This window comes from Sorex araneus, chromosome 11, assembly GCF_027595985.1.
Source record: "Sorex araneus isolate mSorAra2 chromosome 11, mSorAra2.pri, whole genome shotgun sequence".
Taxonomy (NCBI): domain Eukaryota; kingdom Metazoa; phylum Chordata; class Mammalia; order Eulipotyphla; family Soricidae; genus Sorex; species Sorex araneus.
The window spans coordinates 24,990,454-25,014,395 of NC_073312.1; the positions used below are offsets into that span (position 1 = coordinate 24,990,454).

At 42.4% G+C, this 23,942-nt stretch overlaps 1 protein-coding gene across 2 annotated transcripts in view; it reads left to right on the forward strand.

The window, feature by feature from the left end:
* Positions 1-23,942, forward strand: part of ARMH3 (armadillo like helical domain containing 3) — a 200,653-nt gene that overhangs the window by 28,875 nt on the left and 147,836 nt on the right. For both annotated transcript variants that reach the window (XR_008627069.1, XM_055119462.1), the window contains exons 7-15: positions 509-583; positions 691-777; positions 8,172-8,228; positions 9,829-9,872; positions 11,683-11,743; positions 13,475-13,521; positions 14,161-14,236; positions 17,250-17,343; positions 22,276-22,377. Coding sequence is in view for 1 of the 2 variants with exons in the window: in XM_055119462.1 (XP_054975437.1) it covers positions 509-583; positions 691-777; positions 8,172-8,228; positions 9,829-9,872; positions 11,683-11,743; positions 13,475-13,521; positions 14,161-14,236; positions 17,250-17,343; positions 22,276-22,377 (643 nt within the window). In the remaining variant the exon portion in view is untranslated. The remainder of the gene's footprint in view (positions 1-508; positions 584-690; positions 778-8,171; positions 8,229-9,828; positions 9,873-11,682; positions 11,744-13,474; positions 13,522-14,160; positions 14,237-17,249; positions 17,344-22,275; positions 22,378-23,942) is intronic.

Consider the following 23,942-nt stretch of genomic DNA (forward strand, 5'->3'; position numbering starts at 1 on the left):
AAGAGAAATAAATGAGATATTAGAAGATACAAGAAATTTGGAGCTAGTGAGATAATACAACAGGCTGACTGCTTGCCTTGCGCTTGACCTATCTGGCTTTGATCCCTGGCTTTCTAGATGGTCCCTTGAGCACTGCCAGGAGTAATTCCTGAATGCAGAGCTAGAAGTAAGTCCTGAGCATGGCTGGGTGTGGCCCCAAAACCACCACAACAAATAAACCTCAAAAAACCAAAGGTACAGGGGCTGGAGCGATAGCACAGCAGATAGGGCGTTTGCCTTGCACGCGGCCGACCCAGGTTCGATCCCCAGCATCCCATATGGTCCCCTGAGCACTGCCAGGAGTAGTTCCTGAGTGCAGAGCCAGGAGTAACCCCTGTGCATCGCCAGGTGTGACCCAAAAAGCAAAAAAAAAAAAAAAACAAAAGAAAACCCCCAAAAACAAAAACCAAAGGTACAGTGTCCGAAGTGCCTTGATAAACATTTTTAAAAAGCCTTTTATTGTATCCAGGTGACAGATAACATCAGCCAGAACACTATCCTGGAGTATGTGATGATCAACAGCATATTCGAAGCAATTTTACAAGTAGGTTATTCCATTTTCTCCTTTTTCTCTTTTGGTGAACCACCCCCTACATCTTCTGTCTGCATTCCCAGGAGTTAGCACTCTCACATTTTTGGGTTTCGTTTCAGATACTCTCCCACCCTCCAAGTCGCAGGGAGCATGGGTATGATGCAGTTGTCCTCTTGGCATTGCTGGTGAACTATAGAAAATATGAGGTAAGCAGTCTCCTAAAAGTCAGTTGTAAACTCCCTAAATGTGGCCACTCATAGTGGAAGACATATTTTTTAGTAAATGGTATATAGATTAATTTTGGTAGGCCAGATTCTGAAAATCCTATATTAAATGCTTAGGGCAGAGGGTGTCTGTGGTTGCAATTATTATTATTCTTTTGCTTTTTGTGTCACACCCACCGATACTCAGAGGTTACTCCTGGCTCCGTACTCAAGTATTACTTTGGTGGTGCTTGTGGGACCATAATGGATATCTGGGATTGAACTTGGGTCAGCTGCATGCAAGGCAAATGCCCTACCTACTGTAATATTACTTTGGCTCCTGTGGTGTAGTTTGTTTTTTTTTTAATAGATTGAGTAAATAGTGTGTTTTATTCCTTATCACTACCACCACATAGTTGTCACATCAAAAATAACATAGTTGCGGGGCTGGAGCGATAGCACAGCGGGTAGGGCATTTGCCTTGCACGTGGCCGACCCGGGTTCGATTCCCAGCATCCCATATGGTCCCCTGAGCACCACCAGGGGTGATTCCTGGAGTGTAGAGCCAGGAGTGACCCCTGTGTATCGCCGGGTGTGACCCAAAAAGTTAAAAAAGAACCAAAAAAACAAAAAACATAGTTGCTATTTTTGGGGGGACCACACTCGGTAGTGCTCAGGGCTTATTTCTGGCTTTGCACTCAGGATCATTTCCTGGGAGTGCTCAGGGGAGCAGATAAAATGCTAGGGGTTGAATCTGGGTCAGTTGTGTACAAGGCAAGAACCCTACGTATCCCAACCCCAACTGTCACATGTTGAATTTTCAGTATACTAGCACAATTTACTCTTTTTTGGGGGTGGGTGGGGCGGGTGGTCAGCACGCCCAGTGTTGCCCAGGGGTTACTCCTGCCTTTGCACTTTGTAATTACTTCTGGTAGTGTTCTGGTACCACATGGAATACTGGGGGTTGAACCTGGATCAGCCACGTGGAAGCCAAGCACCCTACAGCACCAAAGGAATGCTGTACTATCCCTTTGACCCCTACCACCACAACTGGAAAAAAAAAAAGCCTCGAATAATGATCACCAGTCACTTTTTCTGCACAAAAATTTGCTCCTACCCAAAGTAAACAATCACTATTATGTATGTAAAAACATAGTTTTCCTTAAAGTAGTGTTTCCAAGCCCAGCTTATAATTAAAGTTACCTAGGAAACTTTAAATTTAAATTTAATTTAATTTTTAAGTTTTTGTTCTTTAGACCACACCTGGTGGTGCTTAAGGCTTACTTCTGGCTCTGCATCCAGGAATAATTTTTTTTTCTTTTTGGGTCATACCCAGTGATCCTCAGAAATTACTCGTGGCTCTGCACTCAGGAATTATTCCTAGTGATGCTTGGGGGACCACATGGGATGCTGGGAATTGAACCTGGGTTGGCTGAGTGCTACCGCTCCAGCCCCTCAGGAATCACTCTTTCGGGTTCAGAGGCCCATGTGGGGTGCATGGCAAGTGCCCCACCCGCTGTATTCTGTCTAGTCCAACCTTTTTTTTTTTATTGTGACTATAATTTTTCAGAGCTGATGACTGGGAATCATGCATATGCTTGGTTATGATGAGTGCACATTTGGTCATAGCATTTGCCTGATCACACTCCTGTAGTTACTGTGCTCTTGTATGTTATGACTGTAGTTATGGGAGTAGCTATGGAGCTTCTATATGCTCAGGACAAATGACCCAAGTTCAGTCCCGGGCATCCAGTATGGTTCCCCAAACCCTGCCAGGAGTGATCCATGTGCTCAGGAGTGCTCTCTGCGCACTGCCAAATGTGGTCCCCAAACAAACATATATATACTAATGGGGGGAGGGTGTACTTCTGTCTGTGGTACTTATGTCTTTAGTTGTGCTTGTTGAAGGTCTCACAATTTGGGTTATTTGTTTTGTTTTTGTGTCACTTTTTGGTGTTCCAGGCTTATTCCTGGGTTTGTGCTTAGGATCACTCTTGGTAGAGCTCATGGACCATATGGATGCCTGGGAATGAAGACTACCCATTGTACTATCTCTCTGGCCCCTCACACCTTGTTTATTTGGGTCACACTGAGTCATGCTCAAGACTTACTTCTCGATTTGTTAGGGAACCATAGTGGTACTGGTTATCAATTTGGATTCAGCACTGTGCAAGGCAGGCATCTTACCCCTGTGTTTTTTCCTTTGCTCCTGAGGGTTGTATTTTTATTTTATTTTATTTTATTTTTTTGCTTTTTGGGTCACACCCGGCGATGCACAGGGTCACTCCTGGCTCATGCACTCAGGAATCACCCTTGGTGGTGCTCAGGGGACCATATGGGATGCTGGTATTCGAACCCGGGTCGGCCGCATGCAAGGCAAACGCCTTACCCGCTGTGCTATCACTCCAGCCCCGGGTTGTAATTTTAGTTGTGGTGCTTGCATAGAGCCAGCTTGGTGCTCTTGAGATCGTATGCTCTCATGTAGCTCCAGAGATTCTAGAGAGCCGAGTTGCTGGGAGCTTGTGTAGTGGCATGTGGGCAGCACTAGGAATCAGGCTTCTTACATATGCAAGGGAGTTGCTATTCGTAGGTTCCCTAGGAACTTCCTCCAGCCCCACCCCACCCCCCACCTTTGGTTATACCCTGAGATGCTCAGGAGTTACTCCTGGCTCTGTGCTTAGGGATTAGTCAGAGTACTCTCTGAGCACAGAGCCATGTGTAACCGCCAGGCACCATTGCTTGTGTTCCCTCACCTAAAAATAAAAAGGCATGGGACAAGAGTGATAGTACAGCTGGTAGGGCACTTGCCCTGCACACTGCAGAACCAGGTTTGATCCCTGGCATTCCATATGGTCCCCTGAACACCACCAGGAGTGACTCCTGAATGTGGAGCCAGGAGTAACTCCTTCACCTCTCTCCCCAAGCATCACCACATGTGGGTCCGGAACAACAACAAAAAGCAGGGACCAGCCAAATAGTACAGTGGGTAAGGCAAGGTCTTGCATGCAGCTGACCCAGGTTCAATTCCCAGTGCCCTATATGGTCCCTTGAGCCTGCCATGAGTGATTCCTGAGTGTAGAGTGAGGAGTAAACGCTGTGCATCTCTGAGTGTGGCTCAGAAGCATACAACCTCGCACCCCCAAAAAGCCCAGTGACAGGTGCTAAAAATATAGAGCTTATATAAGGACTATGGAAGAGTAGAAAGCTGTGAGAAAAAAGTGATTATAATATGTGAAGCAGCATTAGTATGTTATAAATCCTGGAAACAACTTTTTGTGTTTTTTGGGGGTTTTGGCCCATTCCCAGTGTTGCTCAGGGGTTACTCAGGACTCTGCACTCAGGCATACTCCTGGCAGGCCCAGCGAACCATAAGGGATGCTGGGAATTGAACCTGGGTCCGCTGCATGCAAGGTAAGTAAATGCCCTGCCCACTATACTTTTGCCCCAGCCCCCTGGGAACTTATTTCTGTTGTTGTTTTGGAGTTACTGACAAATAGTATAGCTACTAAGAAATTTTAATACTAACTGATTAATTATAATGTAATTTTTAACCAACACCTGTTGAACTAGGGGTCTATAGGGGCTGACATGATGATCATTCTGGTCTCCGTTATGTATAATGGCCTCTGAGACCTTATAAAATAGCAAGAAAAATAGCTGAGGAGATATGCTGAAGATAGTTAAAGAGTTGAATTATATCTGATAGGAAAATACCATTGTCAGTAATGAATATTTTTGGAATAGTCGGCTGGATGTAGGCTTCTTTGAGGCAATGGCTTGGCTTCTCTAAATGTGAAATGAACCCTGGCCGGCCCAGTAAGGCTTTCTGAAATGTCAGCCTGAAAAATTGGACATGGCCAAGGATCTGGAGAAAATCATATTTCTGGAGTGAGGTATGCATCTCTAGTCTGTCAGAAGTCCCAGAAGAATTAATATAGTAGGCGAGGGCAAGCTGGTGGGCATAATTTATCTGGGCTTTGCAGCTTTTGATATAAATCACTCGCCAGAAAACATCAAGTAAGCCGGGTGACCATGGAGCAGGAAGGTTTTTTTGACAGGAACATAAGGAATTCTACATGAACATAGCACAACCAAAAGCTGCTGAAATTCTTATGTAAACTATTTGCCAGGGAGAGTAGTATTCAACTCACCATCTTGATTAATCCCATGACCAGTGGGGTAAGTTGTAACCTTTTAGAAACAGAGAGGCTGTGAGCCCAGCTAAATACAGAGAAAACAAGTAAGGTCTTAGCTGGGAGGGATGGCAAATATGTTATGTGTTGAGTGTAGATAATTTTTCTTCACTCCAAATAATGTTTTCTGTATTGGTCCTTTGCAGGGGTGGGGAATAGTTTTGGTGTCAAGGGTCATTTGTGTGTTATAGCATCATTTGTGGGCCATGCAATACAGGCAGAAGGGCTGTGGCAACCAACATGAAGCATATAAGCGTATGTATCTGTTCTGTCATATACCAGGGCCAGATTACATGATTGCCTGGGCCTTATATAGCTCCTTGTCAGTTACTCATATAGACCAGGAATGTGGGTAGGGTGGTAGAACACATGATTTGTTTGAATGAGGCCCTAAGTTAAGTCCCTGGAATTAAAAAAGAATGGGACTAAGCAGGTTGCTTAGAGGGGTGTAGTGCATGCTTTGCATTTGGGAGCCCCAGGGAAGCTTTTTGTTACCACATGGATCCCTAACCACCATTGGGAGTGATCCTTGAGCTCCAAGGGACTAACCTTGAAGTACTGCAGGTTATGACCCAAAACTCAGAGGAAAAGCAGAGATGTTGGACTCAAACTCTTGCTTTTTCCTCAACTTCTTCTTAGTAACTAGATAATGATGATGATGATGATTTTTTTTTTTTTTTTTTTTGCTTTTTGGGTCACACCTGGCTATGCACAGGGGTAACTCCTGGCTCTGCACTCAGGAATTACTCCTGGCGGTGCTCAAGGACCATATGGGATGCTGAGATTTGAACCCGGGTCGGCCACGTGCAAGGCAAACGCCCTACCCCCTATGCTGTCACTCCAGCCCCGATGATTATTATTTTTAAAAAATTTGAACCACACATTCTGATGATCAGGGGCTGCTCCCAGTGCTGTTTTTGAGGGTCATTCCCAGTGCTGACCAAGATCTCCTGCATTTAAAGCATTTGCTCGGGCACTTTGAGCTGCATCAGATATTCATTTGTTTTTTCCTTTTGGCTACACCAAGGGATCCTCTCAGATCTATCCTTGGGGGTTGTTATTGACAGTACTCCAGGACCATGCAGTACTGGGTGTTGAACCCAGGTGTCCTGTATGCGATCATGCACTCATTCCATTGAGTGATCTTTTGTGACCCTGTATAATTTTTGTCATTACTTAGAATAGTCCACATTGGGAATACAAGGTTATAATTTTTAGAAAGTATCAGGACCAGAGAGAAAGGAGTAGGGACTTGCCTTATATGTGCTGACCCTGGTTTGATCGGTTCCTGGCTGTGCCTATGGTCCTTTGAGTACTTCTAGAAGTGATCCCTGAGCACAGAGCCAGGACTAATTCCTGAGCTCTGCTGGGTGTGGGCCAAAACAAAAGCCAAGAAATGGTGACTTCCTTGTCCTTATCCTGGTGGCAACTATTGCTAGTTTCCTTTTTCTTTTGTTTTAATTATAGGACATACTGGTGGTACTAAGATCTTATTCCTGAATCTGTGTTCAGGGATCACTTCTGGATGTGTTGAGGGGACTATATGTGGTGCTGGAGATTGAACCAGGGTTGACTGTGTGAAGGCACGTGTCTCAGCCCCTGTACTAACTCTCTGGTCCTGTTGGTTTCCTTTTGGAGGATCTCTTTGCCTGGGGTCTCGTCTGAAATCTGTAGCATCAACAAGATTTTTCTTTTGGCTATGGGAAGAAGTGATTCAGTGACAACAGGAGTAGGTTTTCCCTCCTTGAGTTGTATTCCAGAAAACCTTATAAACATTTAGACTTATAAGAAAGCAAAGCTGTTGCTTTCTCTATTCCCAACTGACATTAGAGAGATGCCCTCAGAAACTTGATTAAATAAGGTCTATGTGGGGGGTTAGCATTTCAGTTAGAGTTCCAACTTTCTCAGTAATGAGTTTTCTTGGTTGCTGTAAAAATTACCAATCTGAGAACTATTGTTTCTTGCTTCCCTTGGGTTAGAATTGTTGCCTGATCTAGATCAGATCTTTTCTCATATCCCATGGGTGGGATGTTTTCAAGGTAAGCCAGTCATTGGTTCTCCTCCCATTGGTAGGGGATGGCCTAAGGGCTTAATGAGTTTAAATATATGTCCGTTTCCATATGTTGCCCAGCTGAGACTGGTTCTGGAAAAACTCAAGAAATCTTCCAGTGCTGTAAGTGATGGGACAATCATTAAATCCCAGTGTCCTGAGCAGATTGTAGTTTGGGTAATTACATCCTTTTTTTTTCCAGTTCCCCTGCAGTGTTATTTGGGAATCAGATCCATAAATGGCCTCTCTGGCTGTTAAGCAGCTGCCACTTTCCACCCCCAAGGTGGCTTTGTTTTACGGGTGGGTGAATCCATCCCTGCTTTGGCATGTGGAATAGGTTAGCGAGCCTTTGGGATGAGAATGTAAGTTAGCAATTTATAAATTTGTGCCTTATGGCAAAGAAACTTTTATGTTCCCCAAAAGACAGCTGTCCCTATGGACTCAGTCCGTTATCGTCAGGAAAGGACAAAGTACATTTTGTCAGCTCCTTCAATTCTTTGAAACAAAGAAGAAGGAGGGCGTGGCCTTTCATTCAGTGGTAGTGCTCTCGGTTTTGCCTTATGTGTATGATGCCCTGGGTCTGATCTCCGGGGGGAAAAAAAAAGAGAAAGGAAGAGAAAGGAACATATTAGAGGGAGAGATGGGGAAAGTGGCAGGCATAGGTCTGACCTGATTAAAATTAGAAAAAAATGCACATAGAACAGAACTGTTTGTGTGTGTGCACACGTGCAGATGCATGTGCATGTGTGCATGCTTGTGCTTGGTGAAGGCCAGTGCGTCTGAGGGGAAATGGCAGGAATCAGCTGGCAAGATAAATTAGGCCTGGGTATTAGGATTATCACTAGAGAGAAAGGGGTCTTTTAAAAAAGGAAATCTAGGGGCTGGAGTGATAGCATAGCAGGTAGGGTGTTTGCCTTGTATGTGGCCGACCCGGGTTCGAATCCCAGCATTCCATATGGTCCCCTGAGCACCGCCAGGAGTAATTCCTGAGTGTAGAACCAGGAGTAACCCCTGGGCATTGCCGGGTGTGACCCAAAAAGCAAAACAAACAAATAAATAAATAAATAAATGAAGTCTATAGTTAACACCTTCTAATAGCTAATGCGTTCTTGACTGGGTCACACTCACCTTGAGTCTCTCCTCTTGTTTAACAGTCTGTGAATCCGTACATTGTGAAACTATCCATTGTGGATGATGAGGCTACGCTCAATGTGAGTATCTGGATTCTTATGTATTATTTTTAATTACTTGCATTTGGTGGCCGTACTTTCAGTGGATATTAGAACAGATTGCAGAAAGCTAATGTGTTAATTTCATCTGGCTATAAAGAGGAAATCGGTTTTTCTTTTGAGAGCATCAGTGCAACTGTCTTTTTGCCATCTATTATCTAATCACGGGAAGGTTGGAGAGGACATTCACTTGCTGCTACTTATGTTGAAATGGTTCTATTTTATGTTAGAGTTTGTTGATTATCTTATAGAGTCAACAAATTACAATTTTAAGAATTGGATTGGAAGAGGTGGTATGCATATCAAATTTAACAATGAAACCTTTCACTTTCTTAACATTTCTTTTTTTTTTTTAAATAAAAATTTTATTTTATTAAATCACCGTGTGGAAGATTACAATGCTTTCAGGCTTAGGTCTCAGTTATACAATGCTGAAACAACCATCCCTTCACCAGTGCCCATATACCACCACCAAAAAAAAAAAAAAACCCCACACAGTACACCTCCCATCCCGCCCCCCAACCCCCTACCTTGTAACTGATAAGTTTCATTTTACATTCTGTTTACTTTGGTTACATTCAATATTTCAACAAAAACCTCACTATTGTTGTTAGGAGTACCCCACTAGATTCAGACCTACTGTGAAGACAAATAAGGTCTGCGGCCGCGCGGTTTTGAATTTCTGTACTTTAACACTAAGTCCAGGGAGATTTCTTCTAGATATTGGATCATTGCAGGCTTGAAAACCCCATCTGTGGTCGTCTTAATATGGCGGACACCGCGCCCTTCATCCCTGGAGAGAGAGAGAGAGAGAGAGAGAGAGAGAGAGAGAGAGAGAGAGAGAGAGAGAGAGAGAGAGAGAGAGAGAGAGAGAGAGAGAGAGAGAGAGAGAGAGAGAGAGAGAGAGGAGAGAGAGAGAGAGAGAGAGGAGAGAGAGAGAGAGAGAGAGAGAGAGAGAGAGAGAGAGAGAGAGAGAGAGAGAGAGAGAGAGAGAGAGAGAGAGAGAGAGAGAGAGAGAGAGAGAGAGAGAGAGAGAGAGAGAGAGAGAGAGAGAGAGAGAGAGAGAGAGAGAGCAAGTTATCTTCATTTAGACTGGTATTCTATCATTTTTACTGAAGATTTTTAAAAGATATATGAGAATTTTGTGTTTGAAAATATTAAGTTTTTTCTTTTAAGGTGAAATGACCCCAATCAAAATTATCAATGTTCTGGGCTGTTTTTTTTCATCTCTCATCATCTTTTAGTTGTGTATGAAAATTGATAATTTCTTTAGTTTTTGGGGAGTGAGTGGGCATACCTATCGATGCTTTCTCCTGCACTTAGGAATTAACTCCTGGTGGTGCTCAGGCGACCATAGGGGATGCTGGGGATTGAACCTGGGTCAACCATGTGCAAGGCAAGCACCCTACCTGCTCTACTACCTCTCCAGCCCCTGGGAATTCATAATTTATGTTGTTTTGTCCATTTCTAGGGCTTCAAAACGCTGCAGTTTTGATTAGTGTTTTTTTTTTTTTTCTGGCTTAGTCTTAGCTTCCCCAGCCCCTTTTGTCACCTTTTCTGTTTTTTTCTTTCTCTTTTCTAGGGAATGGGGCTTGTGATTGCTCAGGCTTTATCTGAGTATAACAGGTAAGTCCACCTTTACAGAGAGAAGGATCTGTTATTTATTTAAGTTATTGAGTAGGAGATGGGTGTATTAAAATTACTAGGTTAAGAATCCTTAGTTACCCTAGAAGTATAGCTGCTGTGAGAGATGCATTTGCCCTAGCTTGACTGGATGTCTTTAGCAGGGCTAGTTTCTGACACAGGGAAAAATAGTTAACCAGATTAGTGCTCATTGTTTTTTAAAAATTTTATTAAATCACACTGATACAACATTTACAAAGTTGTTCATGGTTGGATTTCAGTCATATAATGTTCCAATATCTGTCCCTTCACCACCAATGTAATTTTCTCATTACCAACGATCCCAGTCCCCCCCCCCACCCTGTAGGCACCTTTCTTCTCTCTCTCTCTCTCAAATGCTCATTTTTTGTCTAAGCAGTTAGGCATGTTCTTTTATAACCTTTGATATTTTATTGCTGAGCATTTAAGCTCTTTTTTTTTTGCTTTTTGGGTCACACCCGGCGATGCACAGGGATCACTCCTGGCTTTGCAGTGCACTCAGGAATTACCGCTGGTGGTGCTCACGGGACCATATGGGATGCTGGGAATTGAACCCGGGTCGGCCACATGCAAGGCAAAGGCCCTACCTGCTGTGCTATCACTCCAGCCCCTAAACTCTTATTTTTAAAAATTTATTTTATAAATTATTTACAATGATTTATTACGTTCAGTATTCCAACATCATTCTCAACACCATTTTACCTTCCTACCACCTTTATTTCCAATTTTCCCAACCACCATCCAACCCTGCCCCAAAGCAGGTCTTAAATAATTTATTTTGTATTTTAAGCTCATTTTCTAGCCAGAAGTGGGCTCTATTTCTTTAGCTCAGTTTGTCCTACAAATTCCATGTTCTATGTAAACATAGTTGTGAAGCATTGCTGTTTTGTGCCTTTAAAAAAACAAGCTAAGGAAACATATTGAATTAGCTCAGTGTGACAGAGGTTTCTTTTTCATCAGGAACCAACTGCAACTTCACAGAGTTCATGTCTGTTCTGGGGCCTCTTTTCACTGATGCTTGCTTTCCCCCTTGCTGTGGATAGGGAATGATCTGGTATCCAGTAAATGGAAACTAGATGGAACTAGGAAGTGTCCCGTATACCTTCCAGGGAGATCTTGCTTTTTTTATTTTTATTTTTTGGCAAGGGGCCACATCTGGCAGGGTTCATGGACCACCCTCTGCTCTGTGTCTGAGCATCAGTCTCGCTGGTGCTAAGGAACCATACCATGCTGGAGATCAAACCCAGGCTCTCCTACATGCAGACCACGTGCTCAGCTCATTGAGCTCTCCCAGCAACCCCTAGGGAGCATCCTTCTTGCTCCTCTCCAGACTTTCCTCACACACAATTGGGTATTGGAATTTCAAATCTGTCCTATTTCCACAAATAGTTCAGCTCACAGATTTCCCTCCTCATTCTTCAAAAATAAACAAGATTTTCACTGTTACGGCCTTAAAGTAATTTCACTTTTCAAGTAATAGTCTGTTTGAGAAATAACTGGATCAGCCATATGTTAGAGCAGTTTCACACTTTTGCAGCTTGCTTTCTATGTCTCTCCCAAAGTAGCCAGGCATTTTGATATGTACTACCTCAGGCACAGATGGGTGCCTCTTAGTTTGCAGGGCCATGGTGATGGTTCGGTTGTGGTGATACTTTTGTTTCCAGGAGTCAGTGCTTCCTGTAAATGCCCTCCCCTGTTATAAACCAGAATGCCAAGGAACAAAGCTGAGCTTAAATAATTAGCAGTAAACTTAGTTTAGTTATTTTCTGTTCAGGCAGTATAAAGACAAAGAAGAAGAACATCAGAGTGGGTTTTTCTCTGCTTTAACAAATATGGTAAGTCCTACTTATTTTTTCTCTTTAGCCCAAAAATACATGAGGTTTGCACTGGGCTTAGGAGTGTAAATGTTTGAGGTAGTAGCCTAATGAGGGGTGGACAGGCTGCTCAGAGCAGATTTTTTTGACAGTGTCGTCTCATTTAGTGATTTCCAAAACCAAATGAGATGGGAAAAGAGCATTTTGATTTCACACAAGGCAAGCACCCTACCCATTTTACTATTTTTAATTTTAATTTTAATTTTTTTTTTAATTTTTGGGTCACACCCAGTGATACACAGAGGTAACTCCTGGCTCTGCACTCAGCAATCACTCCTGGCAGTGCCTGGAATGCAGGGAATTTAACCCGGGTCAGCCGAGTGCAAGGTAGACGCCCTACCCTCTGTGCTATCGCTCTAGCCCCCCATTTTACTATTGCTTCAGCACAGAAGATGTCTTTTTGAGCTTTAGTTAGTGTTTACATAGTCAACTCGAGGGAAAGTCAATTTTTTTAGTTAGTTGTAGGAACCCTTGTTTATGGGGGTCCCTAAAATGCAATCTCCCCTCTCCCCCATGCTTTTGCCCTCTTCCATTTTTCAGAACCATCTCCCAGGAAAGGACTTGATAAATTCTTTAAGAATGAATAAGTCTCTCAGAGCAATATGAATGCTGCTTTGATGTTTGATTAAATGAATTAGATCAGCATTCTTTGGTCTTTTTACACCTGTGGACTGGCACATGTCCTGCACATGATTCTCAGACTGGCAGTTATAACCAAGGTGGTAAACCAGTGGTTTCTACCTTTCTACACCTGTGGGCAATGGGCTACAGACTGGTGGTTAAGCATTATGTATATTATTCCCAGGGGATTTGGCCTGTTTTTTCAGGAAGAGAAAGTTTTATACCTAGCAGATAAGGCAATTTTTAGAGAGGTAGGCACTAAGGAATTACTCCTGGCAGTGCTTAGGGGACCATATGGGATGCTGGGAATCTAACCTGGGTCGGCTACGTGCAAGGCAAATGCCCTGTTCACTGTGCTGTCACTCCAGCCCCGAGGGATAGGCATTCTTCTCAATGCCCCTGATATTGTATATATTGGAGGCAGCCTATGTGGTTTACTTTTATCACTGCTCTGCCTTGGACACAAACTAAATTTGTTATTTGAAAGATGGTCTGTGGGTCTTACGTAGACAGTTCTGGTCTGAAATCCACATATTCCTCTGAAGATGACTCTTTGCAGAAAGAAAGCCTGCTTGCCATGATAATTTTTTTTTTTTTTTGCTTTTTGGGTCACACCCAGTGATGCACAGGGGTCACTCCTGGCTCTGCACTCAGGAATTATCCCTGGCGGTGCTCAGGGGACCATATGGGATGCTGGGAATTGAACCTGGGTCGGTCGTGTGCAAGGCAAACGCCCTACCCACTGTGCTATCACTCCAGCCCCCTTGCCATGATAATTTTTATGAATTGGTTTATGGCTTCAAATTAGCAAATTACAGGGAAAGTGATGGAGTGTCAAGGATATCTAGTCTACTGGGAATATTTTTTCAAGTCCCTCTAAGGAACAATGATTTTGTGGAGTTCTTATTTATTTATTCGTAAGTTCTGATTCTTTTAAGATCTTTATATGTTCTACTTTTGAGTGTGTGACTGATGGGCCAGAGTTGAAAGTTTCCTTGGCTGTAGGCAGCTTAGCATTTCAGCCTGATACTTGCCTGTGCTGTAATCTGCAATTCCCCTTTCCTTCCACAGGTGGGCAGCATGTTCATAGCAGATGCCCATGAGAAGATCTCAGTACAGTAAGTGCCTGGTATTCTTTCTCTTCTGGTGAAACAAGATAGTTCATTTTGAAATTTATTTAGAAAGATGTGAGGGGAAAGATAGGGAAGGATTGAGAGGAGAGAAATGGGGAAAATGTGTCCAACAGCGAACAAAGGTAGCAAAGAAACACTGAGTCAAGCAAGTGAGACGCATGTTGAAGGGAAAGCATGGGCTTGGGGAGCTGGCTAGTGCCTGACTTTTTTTTTTTTGCCTCACCCATCAATGCTCAGGGGTTACTCCTGGCTCTGTGCTCAGGAACTAGTCCTGGTGGTGCTTGGGGGGCAATATGGGATGCTGGGGTAGAACCCTGGATGGCTGTGTGCAAGGCAAGCACCCTACCCACTGTACCATCACTCCAGCTCCTAAGACCTTTATTTTTATTTTGGTTTTACCGCAGCCAGTGATGCTCAAGGGCTATTCCTGGTTCTGTGTTCACTGTGGGAGGACCTTATATGGTGCTGGGATTGAACCAGAGTTGAGTTGGCTGCATCAAAGGCATACATCTTAACCCCTGTATTATCTCTCCAACCCCATGAGGTAAAACCTTCTCCTGATAGTTGTACTGTTTTAACTGCTCCACTCTAAGTGTCTCTCTGATTTGTTCTCCTATTCTTTAGAACCAATGAAGCTATCCTTCTGGCACTTTACGAAGCTGTTCATTTAAATCGCAACTTCATCACAGTGTTAGCCCAGGTGGGTTATATTAAAAATTCCAATCCCTTTTATCCCTAAATTTTGTACACATTTACTCCCTTTAAAGGCCTGTTTTGCATTGGCAAGTGGTGGGTGGGAATGAAAGCTTTGCCTCAGTTTCCTTTATATCATAATATCCTCAGATATGTCTATTGTGCTGCTGTGAGTCAGTTTTTTTTTTTTTTTTATCCCCGACACCTGGTGATGCTGAGGGTTTACTCCTGGCTCTGCACTCAGGGATCACTCCTAGAGGGATAAGGGGGACCATTTGGGGTACCAGGGGTTAAACCTGGGTGAGCCACATTCAAGGCAAGTGCCCTTTCTGCTGTACTGTTGCTCTGGCCCTAATCTGAGTGTGATAGCAGGTAAAGTTAATAGTTTTGACCAGTTTAGTAACCTGTTAGCCAAAATGAATTAAAATTACTTTATTTTGCTTATTGAGACTCTTGCCATTATTTGCTCACATGAACTTTTTGTTTTGTTTTGTTTTGTTTTTGGGTCACACCCAGCGATGCTCAGGGATTACACCTGGCTCTACACTCAGGAGTTAATCCTGGCGGTGTTTCGGGGACCATATGGGATGCTGGGGATTGAACCCAGGTCAGCTGCTTGCAAGGCAAGCGCCCTACTTGCTGTATTATCGCTCTGACCCCTTCACATGGATTTTTATATTATGTTCTCTGCTTTCTGAATCATTGTAGAATTAGAGACAAATAGGCCAAGTCACTTATTATCTCACCAGTTTCCAGAAAAGAACCGTTAAAAAGTTATCCTCTCTAGGGGCCACAAGGATGGCACAATGGACAAAGACTTGGTTTGCACACAGTGGACCCGGGTTTGATCCTGGGCACCTTTAGTTCCCTGAGCCCACCAGTAATGATCCCCGAGTACCTCTGGGTTTGGTCCCAAAAATAAAACCAAAAAACCCTGTCTAGGATAAAGTTAGCTGTTAACAAAAAAAGTACTCTACAGCTCCTGGAAACAGGAAGTCATAGAATAGTGAGTTCCAGGTCACTTTTCTAAGGGATATCCTTAGCAGTTGGCACAGAAGGGGACTATTTTAGGCTGAGAACTCAAGTGCTGTTCATGAAAGCTGTCTTAAAAAATTGATGAAGTATTTTTATCTTAAAACCAGAGCGTTTAAAATACGTATGCAGGTTTCTTTTAAAAGAAAATTTTCTTGTTTTATTTTTTTCCTCAAAAGGCAGATAAGTATAGAATACACTGATTTTCTTTTTAAAAATTTTAGTTTTCCTGCTTCATGTCTTGTAAATATTAAGAATCTTTAGGAGCATTATCATATTTTAGTTAACATAAATTACCAAACTATCCCACCCTCATCTTCTAGAATTCATTTGGAGGGTCTTCAAAAAGAAATCAGGCTGAGTAAAGAAAGTTTATTCTATTTGCTTCATTTTGGGGGTGTTTTGGGGCCATATCAGATAGTGCTCAGATATTACTCCTGACTGCACTCAGAGACCAGTACTGTTGGAGCTCAAAGGACCATATAGAGTGCCAAGGATTGACCTTGAGTGGTCTGTATACGAGTCAAGTGCCCTACATGCAAGTGCTCTACCTTTCCCAAATACTCTGTTGATTTTTATTTTGTTTTCTATAGATTTACTCAATACTCTCTCAGAACCATAATCAATGGATGCAATAAAACTTTGCATACTTTAAGTTCATCTTAAGAACTTTTTTCTTTTTTTTCTTTTTGGGTCACCGCTGGCAATGCTCTGGGGTTACTCCTGGCTCTGCACTGAGGAATTACCCCTGGCGGTGCTCAGGGGACGAAAAAAAAAAATTTAGTTTTCATCCCCTTTCTTGTTTTTTGGAATCTACTGATTTTCAACAACAAAAATAAGGTTATGCTTAAAAAAAAATGTTAATATGGGGTCTTCCTAGTACATTACCTTTTTTCCTCCTCCTGCCGCCTCCTGCCACTTTTTTCATGACTGGTAACATAGGAAACTTTTATCTGCTGGTTTTTTTTTTTTGGGGGGGGGTGGGTGCATACGTGGTGGTTCTCAGGGCTTCCTCCTGGCTCTGTGCTCAGGGATTACTCCTGATGGGACTTGGGAGACCATATGAGATATCAGGGATTGAACCTGTCCAGCAGGTGCAAGGCAAGTGCCTTGTCTGCTCTTCTCTCTCTCTGGCCCCTAATTTGTAAGAGTCTGATGAAGCTGTTAGACAAAAAATTTCTAAGCTGCCCTTGTTGCTTAAGTCTCAAAGAGTTGTTGAGGTTGGGATAACTGGGTAAGGTCAGACACTAAGGAGTCATTTATTTTCCAGTAAGTAACTTCCCTAAGTTTCTTCCTTCTCTACATATTGTCATTGTTTAATTTTGGTGATCTTTGGGGACTATTCCTGTCTTGGTGCTTGCAGGTCATTCCCCTCAGTGCTTCAGGGACCAGGTGGTGTCAGAGATTGAATCTGAGGCTCCTGTATGCAAAGTACGAGCTGTTTCCCTGGCCTTAAGATGTGTTTTATATGAACAGAGTTATTCCTTTCTAGCTTTAGATACGGTTACAAATGTTCATTTTTTATTTTGGGGGGCCACACTCAGCTTTGCCCAGGGCTTACTCTTGGCTCTACACTCAGGAATTGCTCCTGGAAGTGCTCACAGGGCCATATCTGGGATTGAACCCAGGTTGGCCACATGCAAGGCAAGCATCCTATCCACTGTACTATTGCTCCGCAATGGCTCCACTGATGTCCTATTGTAGACTAGTCCTGTGTATTCGTTTACCCTAGTTTTTTCCTTGTATCATTCTGCAGAAAAACTTATATAATAGCAACTTCATTGTTTAAAGAAAACTAGGCCTCAGAGCTTTTCATTAGCGTTTAAGCAAGCCTCAACAGTAATCAGGTACTCATGGGAACCAAATGCAAAAGCAGTCCCCTTAATAAACTTTCTGTCTAATTATGAGATGAGACCAGGAATACCAGAATGAATATTAAGCATAGAATACTCAGAACTCCTTATTTTCCTGTCTCTGTGCTTTTTCAGAATCATCCAGAAATGGGCTTGGTGACAACTCCTGTCAGTCCTGCCCCAACAACTCCTGTCACACCACTTGGGACCACGCCACCCTCTTCTGATGGTAAACATACTGCCCCTCTTGTTTTCTTGATTGTTAATCATTTGGAGTGAACATAGCTGTGTTGAGCAAAGAACATAGCTTTTCTTTTTTTCTTCTTCTTTTTTTTTTCTTGATCAGGGGCTAATTGTGCTTGGGGCTAATTCCTGGCTTTGTGTTAGGGATCACTCCTGGTGGGCTTGGGGAACCATAGGCATCGAACTCAGGTTGACAGCATGCAAGACAAGTGCCCTACCCACTATACTTCAGCTGATATATTCCTGAATAAATAAATAATAGTGAACCTGACATTTTCTCACTGTTACATATCTGCCATTCACTCCCAGTCAGAAAATGACAAACTTTGAATGTAATTTAATTTTAGTTTGGTGGGTTTTCTCTTAAAAAATAACAATAAGGGCTAGACCAATAGTAGAGCTAGTATGCAATTGCCTTGCATGTGGCTGTCTCGAGGTATGATGCCCAGCATCCCTTGACTTTCACCAGGAGAAGAGCCAGAAGTAACCCCTGAACATCACGAAGAGGAAGACCCAGAACAGAACAAAAACCCTCAAAACCAAATATAAGTGACGCTGTAGTTTAGTGATTGCATATGCTTGACTTGGTTTGCATATGCAAGGTCCTGGATTTGATCTTGGCATTGCAAAAACAAGACAAAAATGACACCATTTCATTTTATAAGTTTTGTGGCTAGAACTTAAGTCATAGGTAAGAAAACAACGATGAATTTTGTCCAATGCATTTTTGTGCCTCTGGGGTTGGTTTGTAGTAAGCTGTATATGTTAGATGAATGTCTTAACCTAAAAGCAATTTTTTTTTAATGTAGGAGTACTTCAATTCATCCAACCATTGATTAAGCTTATTGAAGTGGGCATGAACCCCACATTACTTCTTTTTTCAGTTAAAAGGTTTTTTTTCTTTTTCGTTTTGGGTCACACCTGGCAATGCTCAGGGGTTACTCCTGGCTCTTCACTCAGGAATTACCCCTGGTGGTGCTCAGGGGACCATATGGGATGCTGGGAATTGAACCTGGGTCGGCCGTGTGCAAGGCAAATGCCCTACTTGCTATACTATCGCTTCAGCCCCTTAAACGTTTTTTTTTTTTTTTTAAATAGAGTATCTGTGAGATAGACCATTACAAAGCTGTTCATAATTGGGTTTCAGTCATACAATGATCTAGCACCTGTTCTTCTACCAGTGTACATTTCCCACCACCAATGTCCCCTGTTTCCCTCCCACCATCCCTCAACACCCCACTCCCCACCCCAGCTTCCTCTATGGGAGGCACTTTCCTTCTTCCTCTCTTTCTCCTTTTCCTTTAAAAGCAATGTTTATACTTGATGTTTGCTCATCTGTTGATCTTATTTGGATAGAAAGAATAGGAAATCTAATTTTGATTTTTTTCTTTGTATCTCCCTCTTGTCTATATTGTGAAATAATTCTTTTGGGGGGAAAGAGGGTTTGGGCCACATTCAGCAATGCTGGAGGCTATTCCTGGCTCGGTGCTGGAGAACTGTGTGGTACCAGGGATTGAAGTGGGATTGGTAGCAGTCAAGGCAAGCACTATAGTCCTTGTGCTTCTCTACTACCCTTCTTTTTTTTGGGGGGGGGGCAGTACATTTACCATGCTCAGGGTCTACTCCTGGCTTAGGGGACCAGTGTTCAGGGGACCATGTGATACTGGGAATCAAATTATGGCCCCCTGCATCAAAGTGTGTGCTCAGCTTAGCTTGTTGAGCTCTCTCAGACCCTTCTTTCTTTTTCCCTTTTTGGTTTTCAGACAACACCCAGTGGTACTTGGGAACTACTCCCAGTGCTGAGAGATTGCCTCCAGTGATGCTCAGTGGTCTACCCAGTTTCAGGAACTGAATCTGGGCTCCATTGTGCTTTGCAATTACTCCAGCCTCATGAGCTCTTTTCCAGTTCCTGATGTAACCTTATTTAATCTGTTTTCTCTTCTTTACTATTTCATACAGTACCCATGACAGTGGCAGTTCAAGATGATAGTATAGGTAGTGTTGCAACAGAAGCATGACAGGAAACTGCCATTGATGGTCAAGTCTTTGTAACAGATTGCATCTACTTAGAATTGAAAATCAAATCCGAAATATCTGTAATGAGAAGTTAGCAAGTAGTGAGGATTGTCTAGTGTGTCTGCTTATTCAGGTCACTGAATAATCCCATGGTAATATTTTTCCTTCCCTCCTAAGGAGGAAGGCTGCTTAGTTGCCATGGATATCAAAAGCTGTATATATGTACATGTATATGTGTATGCATTTCTGCGTTCCATGTGATGCTGAGATTTGGATGCCTTAGAGAACTGCTTTTCAAACTGTTCATTGTGAATACTTGCACCCACACATTTGATTATGCAATGGCAAAATTTGTGCTTGCTTACCTACAACCAGTGAGCTTTTTTTTCTTTTCCCCTAGTGGAAAGATAAAGTAGGCCCCTTTTCCAATGGCTGTCTCATTTAACAAAGGTTTCTGTGAAGAGTTAGAAGTCAAAGAACAAGAAACCTCTTCCTTAGAAGGAAGATTGTAACATGTGAGAGATTTTGTTTGATTTTTTTTTGTTGTTATATTTTTTTCTCTCCTAAATAATTTTCTTTCTGTAGGGGTCCTAAATATTATAGCCTTGTTTTCAGGTTTTGGTTTTTAATTTTGGTGGTGCTCAGTAGCCCTAGTTATATTTAAAGGTATGTTACTGGAGCCATTATTTTTAAAAAGCAGCACTATAGCTGTAACATTTGTTCTCAGCTCAGGCTTGACATTTGACAACTCAGCCTTGGCATGAGAGGACTTTCTGGTAAACTAAAAATACATATACTTCTTTATTTCTACATATTACATAAGAGATTTTCCAGTTACTGCTGCATGTGAGTGGGAAAAATAGTCCCACTTACCAGTTAGATCTTTGTATTGGACAAAGGAATAGTTACAGACTCTGAGCTTCAAAATAAGCTGTTTGAAATGACAGTCTCAGTTCATTAACCTGTAACATGAATTAAGACCTTTTAGTATTTCAACATAAAAATGTATTTGTCTTTTATTAGTTCTTGGGGGCTGTACTGTGGGAAAACAGCCAAGGGTTGGGCATGCTAATTTTTTTCTCATAAGACTTTTTTTTGCTGTGCTTGCTGTGTATTGTGGGTCCATAATATGCAAATGTTTCCCATTGTTAATAAATGTCCTCTGCATGCATCATAATAACTCCAGAGGGATCCATTATGGTTATAATACATATTATGAATAATATCTTAAACTTAGCTGAGTCTTCAGGGGTGAAAATAGAGCAGAAAGCTGTAGATTCTCTCTGTAGACTGTCTGGGCCTTCCTGAGTCTCCTCCTGCCTTATATTTATATTTTAGTATTAAGACACTTAACTAGATGTCTTAGTCTAATTTAAAGTCTTAGAAACTCGGGAAATCTCCATAAGCTTTTCTGAGTGGCTCAACTTTGGTCTGGCCTCTTATTGTTTACTAGGACTATGACTCAAAGACTGGGGGGTGGATGGTGTCTTTTCAAAATAGCAAATCGCTGGGTATGTAAAATTCAGTTTCTAGATTGTCCAAATTACTCATGTCCATTTGTAGCCTGTTATTTCTTTTCAGGGTCTCTTTTGGAGTTAGGTGTAAGGGTGAATGAAGGAGTAGAATTTGAATGAATGTTTTAAAGTTTTTTTTGTTTTGTTTTTTGGGCCACACCTGGCAGTGCTCAGGGGTTATTCCTGGCTTTCCACTCAGGAATCACTCCTGGTAGTGCTCAGGGGACCTTATGGAATACTGGGGATCAAAACTGGGTTGACTGTTTGCAAGGAAAGCACCCTGCCTGCTGTGCCATCTCTCCGGCTGCTGAACATATTTCTGCTTTATTTTATTCCTTTCTGTCTTGGATATTTTTTTGTCTAAAGCCTTATTCTCAAAGTTGAAAAAGATTTCTCCTTTATGTTTTTCACTCATTTTTGGAATACTGTATGTTTTTACCCAAACTGTATGTTTTCACTCCTATGTGGGAAATAAAGAAAAACAAATGAACAAATAGCCAAAACAAAAACTGACTATCAGAACAAAATGGGGGAGACAGAGCTATAGTACAGCAGGTAGGGTGCTTGCCTTGCATGCGGCCAACCTGGATTCAGTGTCTGGCACCCCGTATGGTCCCCCAGCATTTCCAGAAGTGATTCTTGAGTGCAGAGCCAGGAGTAAGTCCTGAGCATTGCTAGATGTGACCCAAAACAAAAATGAACAAAAAACTAAAAAAAAGGTTGTTAACAGAAAATAAGGGGCAAAGAGGGTGGGTAAAATTGGGTTAAAAGGGTAAATTGTGTAGTGGAAGATGAAAAATAGACTTTGGTAATTGTTATGTAATTTATGTAGTTTATAAGCCAACTTCAGTTAAAATAATAGCAGTGGGGGCTGAAGAGATGGTGTAAGGCTAAGCTCTTGCCTTGCAGGGTACCAACCTTAGTTTTGTACCTATACTACATGGTCTCCTGATCATCCCTGGAAGAAACTTCCAGAAGCAGAGGTGGGAGTAGTTACTATGCACTGCTGGATGTGACCTATCTTCCCAATAAAATTAAATAAAATCTCAATAACAACAATAGTAACAAGAGTAATAATAAGAGACCTTGAACCCTTTGGATCCTGGAATTGTAATAAAATCTCCCTTTAGATGTGAGAATTTGACAAGCACTGCTCCTGAAGACTGGCCTCTGAAATGTGAGAAAGGGGCATTGATCTTAATCTTGGGAGTAAGAAGGACTTTAGAGACACATGAAAAGTAGGTAAAGTTTTTATGATAAGTACTTAGTCCTTTGTGGTAGAAAAAGCCTCTTCAGTGATTTACTGACCTCCTGGCAAGTTGGTTATTTATGTAGAGGTGTAAGATGGAATGTTGTTGACTAAGTGCATTTCATCTGTTCTATTTCAGTTATAAGTTCTGTGGAACTCCCACTGGATGCAGATGTACAGACCAGTAATCTGCTGATAACCTTCCTGAAGTATAGCTCGATTGTCATGCAGGACACCAAAGGTGAGGCATGTTCCTCTGGGGGCTCAGGAAGCAGAAGGTGTGGCTGTTAACCTCAAAGCAAGGAGGAGCATGAATACTTGGGAGATTTCATTGGATGAACCGTGGGGGCCTCTTATGCAGGGTGATGGTCCTGATTATAGAAAACAGAGATTTTTCACTACCAGATGGTAATTAGGTGGTGTTGGGAAAACCTGGAGTTGGAGGGGGAGTGCTTCAAAATAGAACAGGAAAAAAAAATTGGTCTCTACAAAAAGTAGCAAGTCTTAGCAGATTTTGGTAAGTAGATGCAAACGCATGTGTGGGAAGTGGGGGGAGCGCTCACTTCAGGGAATTCCCTTCTGAGGACAAGAACTGAAAGCATCAGCTTGTGGTGAGAATTAGAGGACTGTCATACACAGTGCAGTAGGAAGGTGAGATTCAGAGGGACTATGTTCCTTAACACTTAAAATAGAAGTGCCGTGCCCACCGCAGAAATGCAAGTGGATGTGGGAGAGAAATGGTTCTTTGGGAAAGTTGAGCCTTAATTTCTTTGGTTTTTGTAAAAATCTCTTGTTTGTGATTTTTTTCTATGTTCTTATAACTGTTTTGGTGGCCAGGGTAGTGAAATAGTTGAGCTAAGCAAGAGGAGGAATGGGAGGAAATTTAGCAAATTCTATCCAGTAGGACTTTTTCCTGGCTCTTTGCTGAGGGATCACTCCTGGGGGGCTCAGGGACCATATTAGGGTGCCAGGGATAGAACCCAGGTAGACTGTGTACAAGATAAGCACCTTAGCCACTGTGCTATCTCTCTGACTCCCCAGTTTTCTTTTAAGCTGTTTTGTTTTTTATACTAGAATTATTTGATTTTCAAATATTTATTTCTACTATTATTTTTTGTTTCTGTTTTTGGACCATATCTGGTAGTATTCAGGGCCTCCTCCCGGTTCTGTGCTCAAGGGTCACTCTTGGTACTGCTTGGGGGACCGTATGGGGCACTGGGGATGGAACTTGGGTCAGTTGCATGCAAGGCACGTGCCTTACCTACTGTACTATATGTACTCCGCCCCATGTATTACTACTATTATTATTAATTAATGTTTTATTTGTTTTTTGGCCATACCTGGTGTTGCTAAGGGTTTACTCCTGGTTCTGTATTCAGGGATCATTCATGGTGGGCTCAGGGACCATATGTGACCCTGGGGAATGAACCTGGGGTCAGCCAGCCATGTAATAGGCAAGTGCCCTACCTGTTGTACAATTGCTCCAGCCCCTATTGTTTTTTATGTGGTTGAAATATACCTAAGAAATAATTAAATCAACCCCTCCCTGGGGACTCATACTTGTGAAGCATGTACTCTACCACTGAACTGTATCTCAGCACTATTTTGTTTTGTTTGGGTTCTATACCCGGTGATGCTCAGGGGTTACTCCTGTCTCTGAGCTGAGAAATTGTTCCTCAGAGGACCATATGAAATGCCTTGGTTGACCATCTGGAATGCTGGGAATTGAACCTGGGTTGGTGGCATGCAAGGCAGATGCCCTCCCCTCTGTACTATCACTCTACCCCCCGCCCCGCCTGCCCCCAA